This window comes from Numenius arquata, chromosome 3, assembly GCF_964106895.1.
Source record: "Numenius arquata chromosome 3, bNumArq3.hap1.1, whole genome shotgun sequence".
Taxonomy (NCBI): Eukaryota; Metazoa; Chordata; class Aves; order Charadriiformes; family Scolopacidae; genus Numenius; species Numenius arquata.
This window is the reverse complement of record NC_133578.1, coordinates 30,966,859-30,980,933: the sequence shown is the minus strand read 5'-3', so window position 1 is coordinate 30,980,933 and position 14,075 is coordinate 30,966,859. Positions and strand designations below refer to the sequence as shown.

The following is a 14,075-nucleotide window of genomic DNA, read 5'->3' as shown; positions in this document are numbered from 1 at the left end:
AAACTGAACCCAACTGGTAATTGTTCAAAAAACATATGGTAATCTTGTTGTCTACTACTCCCCTGCCCGCGAGGTGGTCAGTCTGGCTTTAACATGATTGTGTGATAGCTGTTAACTTTATTATTTCAGATCAGGGAAATAAATATGTATAAGGAGAACGAGCAGACACACTTCAAACAAAAGCTTGATCCACAAAACTTAATACGGTGTTGGAATGAATGTATGGAGAAATCTGCATACTACAGTAGGAAAACAGCTGTCATTGAATTTAACAAACAAAATTACTGGAAGAAAAAAGGGATTGCCATTGTACCAATGAAGTTTCCATTTGGACTAGGCACACATTATCTTTCTCAGGTTAGTTCCTTTAAAGAGTAAGTGAGCTAAGCTTTCTATCCATATAAGATTACAGTTACTGTACCTTAGGATACAAACCAAATGCGTTATCTTTCAACTTCTGGAAAACTGTCATCCTCCTGATGGTTGTTCCCTGAAAGCTGCACTAGCTACTAGCTCTCTTCAAGCTGAGAACAAAGTTGTTTGGTCTTCAGAAGCCAGGCAGCTTAGACCCTACCTACTCAAAAGCCAGTCCCATCTCTTGTGGTGTGGTGTTGGTATAGACGAGTTGAACACTTTTATGAAAAGGTTTTGAGGACTGATGGCAAAATGTTCATTGGATAAGTTTTCCATTCTAGAAAGAGATCTGAGCTTACTCTTTCTGACCATTGGGGTACTATGGGATGCTATTCTTAAAGACATAACCCTTTGATGTCATCAAAGACTAAGTTTACTAAGTGGTATTTTTGGTCTTTGTACTTTGTTGAATGTAGGTGTCCAGTGCTTCTGGAATGGAGAGCATTTTATCAATTGAAAATTAATTGACTGGCTCATATCATATCAAACTGGCTGTCTCTGTTCAAGACTAAAGTCACAGGGCCTTTGTAGTCTACAGTGCTACTTCCAACTATGTCCAGGCGGAAAATCTCATTCAGAACCTCACGGCTGTGTCTAATGCCGACAGCCTGCCCAAGCTATGCTGTTGAAAAACCTGTGGCCAAAGGCTCTCAAACATCAGTGAGAGAGAAATGGAATTTGCATGTACAGCCACTAGTGAAGGAGGTCTTCCAGCTTCTTTTGGAACCATTGAGATACTGTTGCCAGGTGTAGATTTATTTCAGGATCTAGCAACAGAAAAAGCAGACCTGCAAGGATCTGTATCTTTTCCTTTTGAAGTTCATAATAGAGGAAGAGCAGGGACTAGGATTCCAAATTTTGCGTTCTATTCAAAAGCACTAAACAGATAAATTGAAACTTCAAAACTGTGTCTGTCTTTTTTGATTCATCACTATATATAACACGCTTCTCACTATTCTAATCCTGATTTTGTTTTTCTTTTTTAGGCTGCTGCTCTGGTTCATATTTATACTGATGGGTCTGTGCTTCTGACGCATGGTGGAATTGAAATGGGGCAGGGTATTCATACGAAAATGATCCAGGTAACAAGCGATCCAAACAAATATTACCTTGTGCTTTATCTGTCATGCAGGTAAATAGCATGAAGGTTTTCTTCTTGGTTAGTTAGTGTACCAGTAGGACAGTTTCTTTATCAGCATAGCCGCTGCTTCTTTGCATTGATAGAGTTAGAAATCAAAGATATCTTCATTAAGAGTCATAGAGACAGCAGGAAGAAAAAATAGATTTTTATTCTTCCAATGGTATATGAAGAGGCTTATTAAAAATTAAGATTTTTTTTTTTAGGGAGCTGATCCCATAAAACCCGGGGAACTGTTGGAGTGTTTTGAATGTTTCTAAAACAGAGAAGAATATGTTTTTCTTCCTGGAACAGGTTGCTAGTCGGGAATTGAACATCCCCATGTCACGTATTCACTTCTGTGAAACGAGCACGAGAACTGTTCCCAATGCATGTGCCTCAGTAGGATCTGCAGGGACAGATGTCAATGGCATGGCTGTGAAGGTAAGGAGGAGTATTTAGTTTAACAGAACACCCTATCCCTCGTGGTATTTAATGCTTGCCAAACTTTAAGCATTAGTGATCCCGTAGAAATCAAGTTTGAGATCACCAATAACACCACTGGAGATTGCCAAGAAGAAACGTGACTTGTTGACAGTTTCTCAGTAATGGTGCTTATGAATCTTCAGAATTTTATTAGAGCTTTACCCAGAAGGTTTATGTTTGACAAAATCCTTCTTTCATCTAACAAACTTAACTAGTCCCATACAAATCTCATACCCTGTTCCTGTTCTAAATCTACTGATTCTTGCAGATTCCAGCCCTTTTAACTTCACCCTGTATAAGGTTTTTGTCTATGCAGTTAAAATGACGCGTCCTATCATACTTTTTCAAACCAAAATGACAGTAAAGCATATGCCAATTAAGTACTAACTAGAACATATCTTGAATAGTACTGAATGTATTTATGTTAATTTTGTGTTATATTCTCCTGACTTCTCACCAGGATGCTTGCCAAACTCTTCTGAAACGCCTGCAGCCTATCATCAACAAGAACCCAAAAGGCACCTGGAATGATTGGGTGAGACATGTGAACCCTACTAAATGTATTTATGTGCTTGTGTATGTGTTGTAGTCTATCAGTCTGCTCAGCCTAATAATCGTAAAGTTAAAAACTTTAGCAACAGGTTATTTCACAGAAAGATAGAATGTAGGTACTCGGCTTAGATATGTGGGAAACAATCCCCAAATCATATCTAGTTGGAAAGGAGGGGAAGCTATGTGTGAAGTCACTTTGGAGGCACAGAATTTTTTAATATACAAAAAATGTCAGCTTGTGCAATAACATGATCCACTCCACCTTACCCTCAGACAAGCTGTTGCCAAAAGATTGTCAGGATATATGTGAACAGTGTCAGTTTTCCTACATGGCTATTCTTTATTTTTACTAAATCAATAAAGAGAAGCCTTTTCAACTTCTTCCTTCCATCTCACTCCTGTATGCAGTATATTACAGAACTACACAAAAGGCAGCAGGAATCCTTGCTCCCGTTGATCTAATATGTAATTAGTTATGATATTGGTTACATTTTCAGTAGAGTAGTACAGAAGTAGTGCTAAAGCTATTTATAGAAATGGCCCTGTCTGGTGCCCACTTGAAACTGGAATAGAATTTTAGGCTTAGAAACTGAATTTTCTGAACTAAAAGTTTTCTGCTATAATATTAACTTTTTATAAAGCTGTGGCTGAGAATCTAGTCCTCTGTACTGGGATTTTAAAGAAAACCTGTTTGTTATGTCTTCTTATCCAGTATTGCTTGTTATCTACGGCCTAATGAAAAGGACAGTCCCTGCCTTGAAGCATTTACAGATCCAGTACACTAGGGTGTTTCTTCTCAAGTGATTAAATACTATAATAACTGCAAAAATGTAAAGACTTTCTTGGCAGTAGTAATTCCTAGCGATAGCAAATAATGTAGCAAAAACATGTGGTAGCTTGATAACTGACAATTATATATGAAAAGATAATCTCCTTTAATAGGTGCCAAATGAATTTGGATAATTCAGACACCCAAAATATTAGCAAAAATGGCTGACCTAAGAAAGAATGTAATATATGCAGGGAACTCACTTTACATCTTCAAAGTCAGTAAATTATAATAAATTAAAAATTAAAATAAAATAAAATAAATTTCTTGACTTGTAAACTGAGTAAATCTAGCATGAGAATCACTGAAAAGGGAATTGGGACCTCATACTGACATTTTTACCACCAGCAAAGAATACTGCATTTCTTTTGTCAGCTGTCACTTTGTGCAAATAGGTCATGCAGATCTTTTATCTCAGTGACTTATCATCACACAGATCTGTTCAATTGACAAAGAGGCATTTCTATTGAACTTAAGCAGAAAAACATAGGAGGTCCCTTTCTGACTATGGCATTACCAGTAATAAAGATTCTGCAAGAACACCACTGTTGACTGGTCTACTCCTTATTGTATTACCAAAAGAATTCAGATTGCTCATCCAAAGGGGATTTAATTCTACAGTATTAGGCACCATGTGCAGCTAAACATGCTTAACTCAGCTGGTCTTCCTCTCTTTACAGTTTGTTACAGTTTGCTTTATAGGTAAATATTTGTAAATAAGTAAATATATGTATGCTATGTTCCTTCCTGATTCCTTCCTTGGTTTTTCACAAACACTGCTATATTTTACAGATTAAAGAAGCTTTTGAACAGAGTGTGAGTCTTTCAGCTACTGGCTACTTTAGGTAATATATTTTTGTTCCTTAAAAATGCACAGGTTAGACCAGAACTGATTTCTGAAGATAACCAACGCCACGAATAGAAGATCCTGTCCAATAGTTCTTTCTAATGGCTCAGCTTATGTTTAATGTAATTCCTTAATATGGGAGGTTGGAGTATAAAGTTCAAGTGCTAATTTATGCCTATCCCTATGTGGACTCCCTAAAAAGCATCAAAAGAATGTTTCGTCCCATCTTTTCTCCATTATTTGGCCATTAGCAAACCAGAAAGCATCAAGAAAGTGACTGCTGCAGTAGGTGTGCAAAGTGGAATATAGTTTATTTCCTGGAGGCTGTTTTGATATAAGATACAAAAATTGGTTTACTACAGATTATTTACACTTTTACCCACAAAAAAGATCACACCGAGTTGCATGACAGGAACTAGTGGCAGAATTAGAATATTTATCCAGGACACACCTGTAATTAGCAAGCAGGTGCACTAGTGGAAAATTAGGCCCATTTAATTCTGAACCTGAGCCTTAAGGTTGTTTCTCTTTAGAGGAAGGAGAATTTAAAACATCTGATTAAGTTTAAGAGAAAGCTCATAGTAATTTATTTTTTTTTTAAACTAACTCAGGAATCAGATGCCATGATTCAGCACTAATTGAAAGCTAGGGGGGACTTAGGGCTCACATGAGAAGTGGGGTTGCTGACTGACAGTAGTTTTGGAGTCATTGTTTTGACCTCTCTGCTTCTGGAGCCTTGGAAAATTCCCACCATATATATTCTTAGATATGCATTTATTTACAACAGCATGTTACTGTACGACACAATCTTAAACACAATCCTTACTGCTCTCTCTCAGTGCAGTCTCGTGGTCCTTTTTCTCTGAATTCTTTCACAGTAGTTATAAAGAACCAGGAAGGAAAAGTTCCTGTGCTATAACTCAGGTGGGATTCAAAGCAAAGCTGCTGTCTTAGCCTGCTGTGCCTTATATCTTCTCTCCCTCCACCTGTACTTACCTACTTATCAATAGGTAATAGCTTTTCAGATACTCAAGCAGTCTGGAGTAAGTTGAAGAGGCACTTCACAAAACCATACTTTCTTAAAACACTAAGAAAAGCCCAAACAAAATGTCCCTTCCTACTTCAAGGATGTTTTCGGTTTATGTAGCCCTTTTGGAATGTTGATATCTCCAAAGCAATGAACAGCAGTCATACTTTGCTATTGATGCTTAATGGTGTCCAAAAACATCTGCAGATCCCTAACCCTCAAATCCTGTATTGCTAGTTCTTATCCAGTCATATTCTCCGCATCCAAGAATCTCAAAGCCAGCTGAGGTAGATGGGATGCAAGAAGCTGAATATGTGGATTTTGTGTATCCCTTTTTCAATGCATGGCTCAATGCTTTGAACTATACTATAATTGTTTTATGGTGTATAATTTTAAATATCCTCAACAAAGACATTTCAGTCATATATGGGCAGAAAATATGCCTTGGTCACATAGCTCACATGGCTGAGAGATACCCCATTTCACTGTCCTCTTGTGTCTGTTGAATTTACCCCATCAGTCCTGACTATTATAGTTTCCTCAGTTAGTCCCACTCCTTCTAAGTAATTACACCTTTATTTCAATATTCATATTTCAGCCCTCTCACTCATTCTGTAGGCAGTTTCTGTAATTTTAATTCTTACATTTATATCTTGTAAGTTATTCTTTCATCGGTCCTTGCCAGTTTTCCTCCCTATTTCTGACTTCCCTTATGTGCTATTACCTCAGCAACCATTACTTTAAATTTTAGTGCTGTACCTGATTACTGTGTCTTTATTAGTATATTTCTGGGATTATGCTGGTTATAATCTCTCCTGAAGTGAAATAGCTTGCTTGTCTGCTAAATTTTATATAAATACCAGATCCATCAAACCTAAACTACTAGTGCTCTGTAGGATTTCAGGGAACTTAACAGATCAGAACCCCCACAGTTATTTAAGATTTCACTTGAAGTACTTTCAAACTTTCATGTGCTCATCTGCTTTATTATGATGCAAACATTTGTTAATTTTCTTCCTGTGAACTTTGTTTCTTCCATCAGAGGTTACGATGAAAACATGGATTGGGAGAAAGGGGAAGGACAGCCATTCACATATTTTCTTTATGGAGCTGCTTGTTCAGAGGTTGAAATTAACTGTCTAACAGGAGATCACAAGGTAATAACTGAGTATCATGGAAGTTTTGTAAATAATGTCAATGGCATTTGTTTGTATCACTGCATGCTCCAACTAACATTCAGGTTTTGCATTAAGTCACCTGTCTTCACATGATAGTAAGTATATCAACCTTGTAAACGCAAATTACAGGTGGAGGAGAATGAAAGCTGTGCAGCGTTAACCAGCTTTTAACACATCTGTATTAATGTTATATGGGTTCACCGGTTAGGTTATGGCAGACATCTGACATTTTCTTGCTTGTTCTTGCCCTGTTTGCCAGCAAACAAATTACACCAGAGCTAAATATTCTATTTCCGAGTTTTTTACCATCTGGACAGCTAAATGTCATAGACTGCTGATCATATGCAACAAAGATAATTAAGGGATTAGAGCACCTCCCTTACGAGGAAAGGCTGAGAGGGCTGGGACTCTCTAGCCTGGAGAAGAGAAGGCTGAGGGGAGACCTTATTAATGCTTATAAGTATCTAAAGGGTGGGTTGAAGGAGGATGGAGCCAGACTCTTTTCAGTGGTTCCCAGTGACAGTACGAGGGGCAACAGGCACAAGCTGGAACATAGGAAGTTCCATTCAAATACGAGGAAAAACTTCTTTACAGTGAGGGTGACAGAGCCCTGGCACAGGCTGCCCAGGGAGGTTGTGGAGTCCCCTTCTCTGGAGACCCGTCTCTTCAAGACCTGCCTGGATGCAGTCCTGAGGAATGTGCGCTAGGCAATTCTGCTTTAGCAGGGGAGTTGGAGTAGATGATCTCTAGAGGTCCCTTCCAATTCTGAGAATTCCGTGATTCCGTGATGTGCCCTCTGCCTGTACCTATATATGTACGGATTTCCTTGTGCAATGGGAAAAATTTGGCAGGGCTGTTTCTGGTTAAACTTCTGTTAAAGGTGAGACAACGCCATTTTGCTTGTAATGGGGTATTGGAAAATATTTTAAAATTGTGTAGGTGGAGGGACCTCTATCTTAGCATATGTTATTCCACTGAATACAAACTCTAACCCATGTTATGTTCTAATACCTCAATTCCATGCATTTCTCTCAGTAATATGCATTTGAATTTTATTGACAGAACCTCAGAACAGACATTGTTATGGATATTGGATGCAGCATAAATCCAGCTGTGGATATAGGACAGGTAAGTGCCAAGAATTTCCTGCTGTTCAATTTCTATTACACTGCTAGCCTAATCTGAAGTGAAGATTACCTCATTAATTCAGAAAACATTTATTTCTTCCTAGACAATGTTATAAGTCATAGATCATATTAGAAGGTTCTTTACTTGTAGTCTTGACCCATCTGAGTCAGTGTCAGAGCTTTGTAGATGTCAATGAAGCCTGAGTTTTACTCATGGTGTCAACCTGTAGTACTTCCTGTATGTATATATGCCCACTATCTGCTGGACTTAAATCCTGTTTGTGATCTACAGTCTCCAAATTATCCTGTTGTTTGACCTGCCTTCCCCACTTGATAGCAGGGAAACACCTTTATTCATTGCAGACTGGTCCACAGATCTCATCACTTCATCATGAAAGCATTTGTTTGTGCCTGGTGTGAGAGGAGCGTGAAAGCTTTCCCATCATGGTAGCCCCAAGTGTTGAAGGATCCCATTAGGCAAATGGAAAAGAAAATGATCTTCTAACAGCTAGTGATACAAATCAGTTCTTGCCAAAGTTTTGCCCATTTTACCAAACATGAGAATTAAATGCTATTTCTTTTCTTATTTAAAGATTGAAGGTGCCTTCGTTCAAGGCATTGGACTGTACACAATGGAGGAATTAAAGTACTCTCCAGAAGGAGTCCTCTATACTCGGGGTCCAGATCAGTATAAGATCCCTGCTGTTTGTGATATTCCAGAACAGTTTAGTGTTTCCTTGCTGTCATCTTCCCAAAATCCTTATGCTATCTATGCATCCAAGGTAAGCAAACCATTACAGGTTGTAATTCTTAGATCCCGGGACAAAGCGAGAAATTACTCTGATATAAAACATATATAAATTTTCAGTTTCTCTTCTTTAGCATTTCAAACGAGTGTGCATAAAACTGTTTGGCTTACGATATCAGGGAAGCTAATATGAAAAGACATAATGCGGGATATTGCTGCGTATCTTTCATGGTTGGCAAGTAGTAATTTTAGGGTTTCGTTAACAGACCATACGCAGAAGCTGCAAGCTGAATTTAAAAACAGGTCCTTTAAAATTATTTAAATCTGTCTCAGCAATACATAATTAGAGAAGTATTTGTTTGAAAAAATCTCATCTAGGGAGCTGATCTAGACAGCTGATAGCAATATCCCTCTTCAAACAGAGCTTTTCTCTTTTTCTGGGAACTTATCTCCTATAATTAACCTTAAAATTCTCTGTAAGAAGGTGTGATTCTGTCTTCATGCAGCATGCTTGGGGAAGACATTTGCTTCTCAGATTTTAGCAAGGACATAAGTAAGATTCAACAGCAGTCTCACAATCCAGTCAAGATTAAAATATTCAATACCACAGCACTGAGAGGACTATGGAATAAGGGTGGATTTGACCTATCTTTGAGATAGGAAGAAATGTGAATCTTATATCAGAACCAGTGCGAGGACATCAAGCCCACTGAGGTCAGTGGTGTTTGTCCGCTGGGAATTATCATGAGTTCAGACTTTGTTTCTTAGTTGTATGTATCTGGCCTTGGATTTTTAAAATTTTATCTGCTGGTTATTCTAAATTTCAATTTAGCAATGAGCCCAAAAGATTGTAAAATCAATAGCCAATATGTGAAATCAACCTTTTTAGCTCCCTGGAAGCAGCTACCATCAGAAGACTTGCTGTGATCTAAGCTTGCTTCCACTAAATCTAAAATAAATTTACTGAAGGATGAAACACTGTGAGTGTTTCATCATTCACTTTGAGTGACTGATTTTAAGCTTTTTAGTGGATATTGATATGGCATGTACTCCTCTCATTTGCTCAAAACCTACATCTATTTGACTTCTTATTTTTTTCTTTTTCAGGGGATAGGTGAGGCAGGACTTTTCTTGGGATGCTCTGTGTTCTTCGCTTTGAGAGATGCAGTAACTAGCGTGAGGAATGAAAGAGGACTGAAAAACACCTTTTCACTGAACAGTCCTCTGACCGCTGAACAAATTCGGGCAAGCTGTGCAGATGACTTTACTGAAATGGTAATAGGAATTGGGGAAAGATGTGTTTAAGTATCTTTGGGTGGAAGTGCATGCTGCTTTTGGCACCCTTGAATGGTGGGGTGCCTAATGATGTCTCCAATTGGTCAATGCTTTGTGTACAGCAATATCATATAGCTTCTTGTAGCTGAAATGTCTGGTAACAAGTCGTGCTTGTTACAAATGCCATTCATTCATTTTATTGGAATTTCCCTGGGTTTGTATAATTTTCATAATCCCCTCTTTCCCTGAAGCCTCCTTCTTTCTTCTGTATGTCAAATCCCATAGAGGATTAAATAGTTCCTTTTATTAACATGCAATGGATCAGCCTCCAAGCATCTTCAGTCTCCTTCCAGATGCCTTCACTCAGTGTCTTGCACTCTTACACTGTCACCTCATTCTGGTACTCCTTGCTATGCCCAGTACTCTGTGGGAGAAAAATAAGTAACTTACAGCTAACAAAAGGATACAGAAGAAAAACAATTGAGGCAATACACTTCTTATAATTCTGATATTTTATAGTCTGTGTTTCCTGCAACTGTTCACTGTAGTCTTGGTCCCACTGCTATTCAGGCTATAATTCTTTTTCCGTGTAAGTTTTTATTTAACATACCATGTCTGTGAAGCAAGGTCATTATCAGCGTATAAATACATACTGTGCCCTGAACCTCTGAAGCTCTGCCATGGAAACTCTTGAGCTTTCTCTCACAAGTAACTCCCACAGTCTTTCTGTGGTCATGGTAGGACATCTTTGGCCCCAAATCAATAGGTTTGTGGCCTTAGTCTCATCGCAGGAACTTGCAGGAGGTGAGGTCCATCAGTGCAGTGACCATGCTTTTCCATCCCTGTTTGACCCTGACCCCAGTTATCATTGACCTTCCTTCCAGCCATCTTCGTAGGTATCTCCTGTAGAACACCCTGCTGAGTGACTTGAAGGTACCTGTTAAGGGCAATATTGGGAGCATGCCAATCAAATAATATTAACTAGTCACTCTTTTCATTTCTTGCTTGTTCTTTTAGATGTCAAACAATGAATCTACTTCCTCCACTCCTCGGGCCATATCTGTGTGAATGACAAACCAGAGTGCACAAGACCGGAATGGAATGAAATGGAATGGAATGGATTTACTGCCCCAGTACACACTAATCAACACAAAGATAAATATATTTTGTCATTTTCAGAATAGAATGAGCTACCAAAAATATGCACATTACATCTTCTATCCATATCTTCATTCTCCATCCAGTATATTCATTGACATTACTTTGCTTAAATGACTGCATTTAATTGCCAGGAATACATCCCCTGCATTTCAAGCATATATATTCAACAAGAAAGATCTGCTCAACAGCTCAGTTCAAATGCTGCAGGAAAAGAAAGTTAGGACGAAGTATAAAGGTATGTTAGATAGCTTACTGCCACTTGTTACACTTAACAACTTTATATGATAAATGACTTTTTTAATGGCTTCAGCTAATTTTCTAATTTAGATTTGAGTCTTGCAGTGGAGTGTGAGCACAGAGATCTTTGTTGAAGAATCAGAACCTTGTTTGCTGGATTCATCCCCTTTTTGAGCAGAAGTGATGCTCTGATTTGTAGTAAAGCTGCTTTAGATTCTTTTGGCACAGACATCTTTGTGTTACAAACATGCAAGAAACAAGAGTTATGATTTTCTTTTGCTATGTAGGCTGACGTATGTATATAGGAGATTAATTTTATCCCAAAAGTTGGAAGAGTCACTTAGTTTTGATTTCCACTGGAAGCTTTCTCTTTCTCATGGAGTAAGCGAAAAGCCTCTGAACTTATTGGGAAAACTCACGTGGAGTTCAATGTGCTTTGAATAGGAGACTGGATGAACCTGTCTCTGGAAAGGATTCTTAAGCAATGCTTAATCCTGTGCGCAGGACTATATTGAGCCATGAAAGTACAGTTAAGAGCTTTCTCCCACTCTTGGCCACTCCTGTGATAAAGAAGATAGAAAAAACATAATGAGATCAAAAGATGATCTGCAAAGATGCTGCCTAGGGTACAGTGGGATTAGACCATACAGAAATAGCATAGCTGGAGAAAAAAGGAAAATATGAAGCAGTACTGAATTAAATGGTAACAGAAATTCTGGTGTTATTAAGTTTGAAGTGTGTATATATTCGTAACCTAAGATGAGACCAAGAAATTACAGAGAACATATCAAAGTTAATATATTATGAAATCTCTAGCCATAATATTCAGATTTCAGCATCAGAATCCCCGATATTGAACTGACTGAGAACTTCAACCATTCCTCCTCGTGAAGGGCAAAGCTGAGATTTCAGTTCTGAATGCACACACACACAAATACACAGATCACCATGGTATTTGAATTTGGGGCTACATCCTAACACAGAGAAAACACTTTGCTTTTTTAGTGAGTCTACAGAAGTTACCCAAAGTAGCACCTGAAAAATTGCAGCAGGTTCTTTGATAAGAAATCAGAACTAGGAAAATAGGTAGTTTGTATGTTTAGAGTGTGGTTTCAGTGAACCTCTGTGTCAGTTATTTGTAGCTGAGCGTGGTGATTGCTCTTCCAGTTACTCATAGGTCACATTGCTCCAGAGCCATGAAGACTGCCATTTGTAATGACAATAAATGGCTCTAGTTTGTTTGACATGTCAGCCTGCAGGCTCTTATTATTTCACTGCTACTCGGTTTTCCACAAACTATTTTCTCTTCTTGCCTTCCATCCCTTTTATGAGTTGATATTTTATCTGTGACAGAAATCAAGTTAGTAGGTTAAGCTGGTTTTGCATTGGTTATTATGATATGAAATCTTTATTGTTTCAAGTTGTTTGTCCCTGTAACAACTATGAGTAGGTGAAATTCAGCCGCTTAAACATAGGTGTCTAGACCATTTTAGATGTCATGAGACAGCAAAGACATAGGAGAGCACAGGACTGGAAGATACAACACAGACATAGCAACTGCAGGCCAAGCAGGTTACAGCAAATCATCTGAACTGGCACTAGAAGTGTGGTTTAGGCAGCTGAAGCCCATTGGGGTTTACTTTTTCTTCACTTTCTTTGTATTACTTTGGCTTTTATATATTGTAAGAAAGTCAATAAATCAAATTAAATGTGAATGCTGCTGCCATAATTTGTTTTTCTGATTTGAAACACCTTCTTAGTTTCATGGCATGGGCTTGTTAGTGACAGCTCACAACCCCATATGTTGATAATAGTCCCAAAATATGGATAAATTCTGGGATATGCTGAAGCAGGGAGCATATAGGTCTACTGAACTGGGGGGAAAGTGCATTGTCTGTTGTTCTCCTGTGTACCTATGCATCAGCACATGTGCCACTTGGTTCCAGACAAGTCAAATCTTGTAAAAATCATGGGCCAACCCTTGCAGGCAATGACATCTCCCCACCTGCAGCGCTGAGGTGTTTGGACTCCAGGGATTCATCACATTCTAGGCCCGCACTTTGATTTCTGTAATGCAAATCACGCATCTGCTTGTCGGTATTTCTCAGTTATTATTAACAAAGATTTCTCCCTGCCTCTTTAAAAGTGGCACTGTTGTCTGGTTGTCTCAGTAAAATCTATACATCTAGCAAACACGGGTTGTTGGGATTTTTGAGAGCTGAAGTATATTAAGCTATGTCCTGGCTTTTAGGTGTTTGAAAAACTGCATGGAAGCGAGAAATATCAGAAATTAAACATCCTGACAGATGACACTATGGGTACATGGAATATTATGAAAGAAATTTTCTTAGACTGTAGAAGTACGGACACCTTGGATGGCACATTAATGTGCACTGTATAGAAACACCCAAACTGGAAATGGTTGAGAAGAACTCTTTCTACTTGTTTTCTTCATGAAATAAGTGTTTCTATAACTATCCACCCTCAGCACTCTCATTGTGTGTGTGTGTAAGCTTAAACACCTAACATAAATACTAGGTTCTGATTTGGAGGCCTAGTACTCTGAACGTTAGATATGGGACTGCCAAAATCTAGTATTGGGTCTGGTTCTTGCTCTTCATAGGCCTTTAAACCTGCATCATTGTACCTACAACACATGCGGAATACTACAGCAGTGCTGCTGTTGGCAGGACCCACTAGGGCTTTTGCCTGCAGGATCTAGGGACTGCTTCAGTGCTTGCATTGTGGTAGCTCTCAGGTGTACATAAGGGGCTAAAACACAAAAGAAGCAGCATATGTCTGCTGAGAATCATTTTCTTTCCTTCTAAGAGGCAGTGGTAAAAGATCTGGGACTGACTAATTTGTCCTGCAAGCCTACGCTGACTCTAAATGAAATAAAGACCTTTGCTGTAAAACGTAAATATGGTAAATGCAACAAAAGATGTGCATACACAAATGGAGACTTTTGAAAGACGTGTACGTAAGTCCCCTTTTTAAAAAAGCATAAAGGCCAGATGTAATAAAGCATTTAAAGATTAATAACCTTGTTTTCTGGACACACGTGCAGTGAAATGCAT

General features: G+C 38.5%; 1 protein-coding gene across 2 annotated transcripts in view; it reads left to right on the top strand.

The window, feature by feature from the left end:
- LOC141462727 (aldehyde oxidase-like) overlaps window positions 1-12,711 on the top strand; it is a 43,315-nt gene extending 30,604 nt beyond the window's left edge. The window contains exons 26-35 of one of the 2 annotated variants that reach the window (XM_074144698.1): window positions 130-357; window positions 1,401-1,496; window positions 1,847-1,975; window positions 2,478-2,552; window positions 4,191-4,243; window positions 6,315-6,429; window positions 7,513-7,578; window positions 8,171-8,359; window positions 9,433-9,600; window positions 10,618-12,711. In XM_074144698.1, coding sequence (XP_074000799.1) covers window positions 130-357; window positions 1,401-1,496; window positions 1,847-1,975; window positions 2,478-2,552; window positions 4,191-4,243; window positions 6,315-6,429; window positions 7,513-7,578; window positions 8,171-8,359; window positions 9,433-9,600; window positions 10,618-10,668 — 1,170 coding nt within the window. In that variant the 3' untranslated portion in view covers window positions 10,669-12,711. Of the gene's footprint in view, window positions 1-129; window positions 358-1,400; window positions 1,497-1,846; window positions 1,976-2,477; window positions 2,553-4,190; window positions 4,244-6,314; window positions 6,430-7,512; window positions 7,579-8,170; window positions 8,360-9,432; window positions 9,631-10,617 lie in introns of those variants that run through there. The other variant, XM_074144700.1, reaches the window with a different exon arrangement.
- The last annotated feature ends 1,364 nt before the right edge of the window (window positions 12,712-14,075 follow it).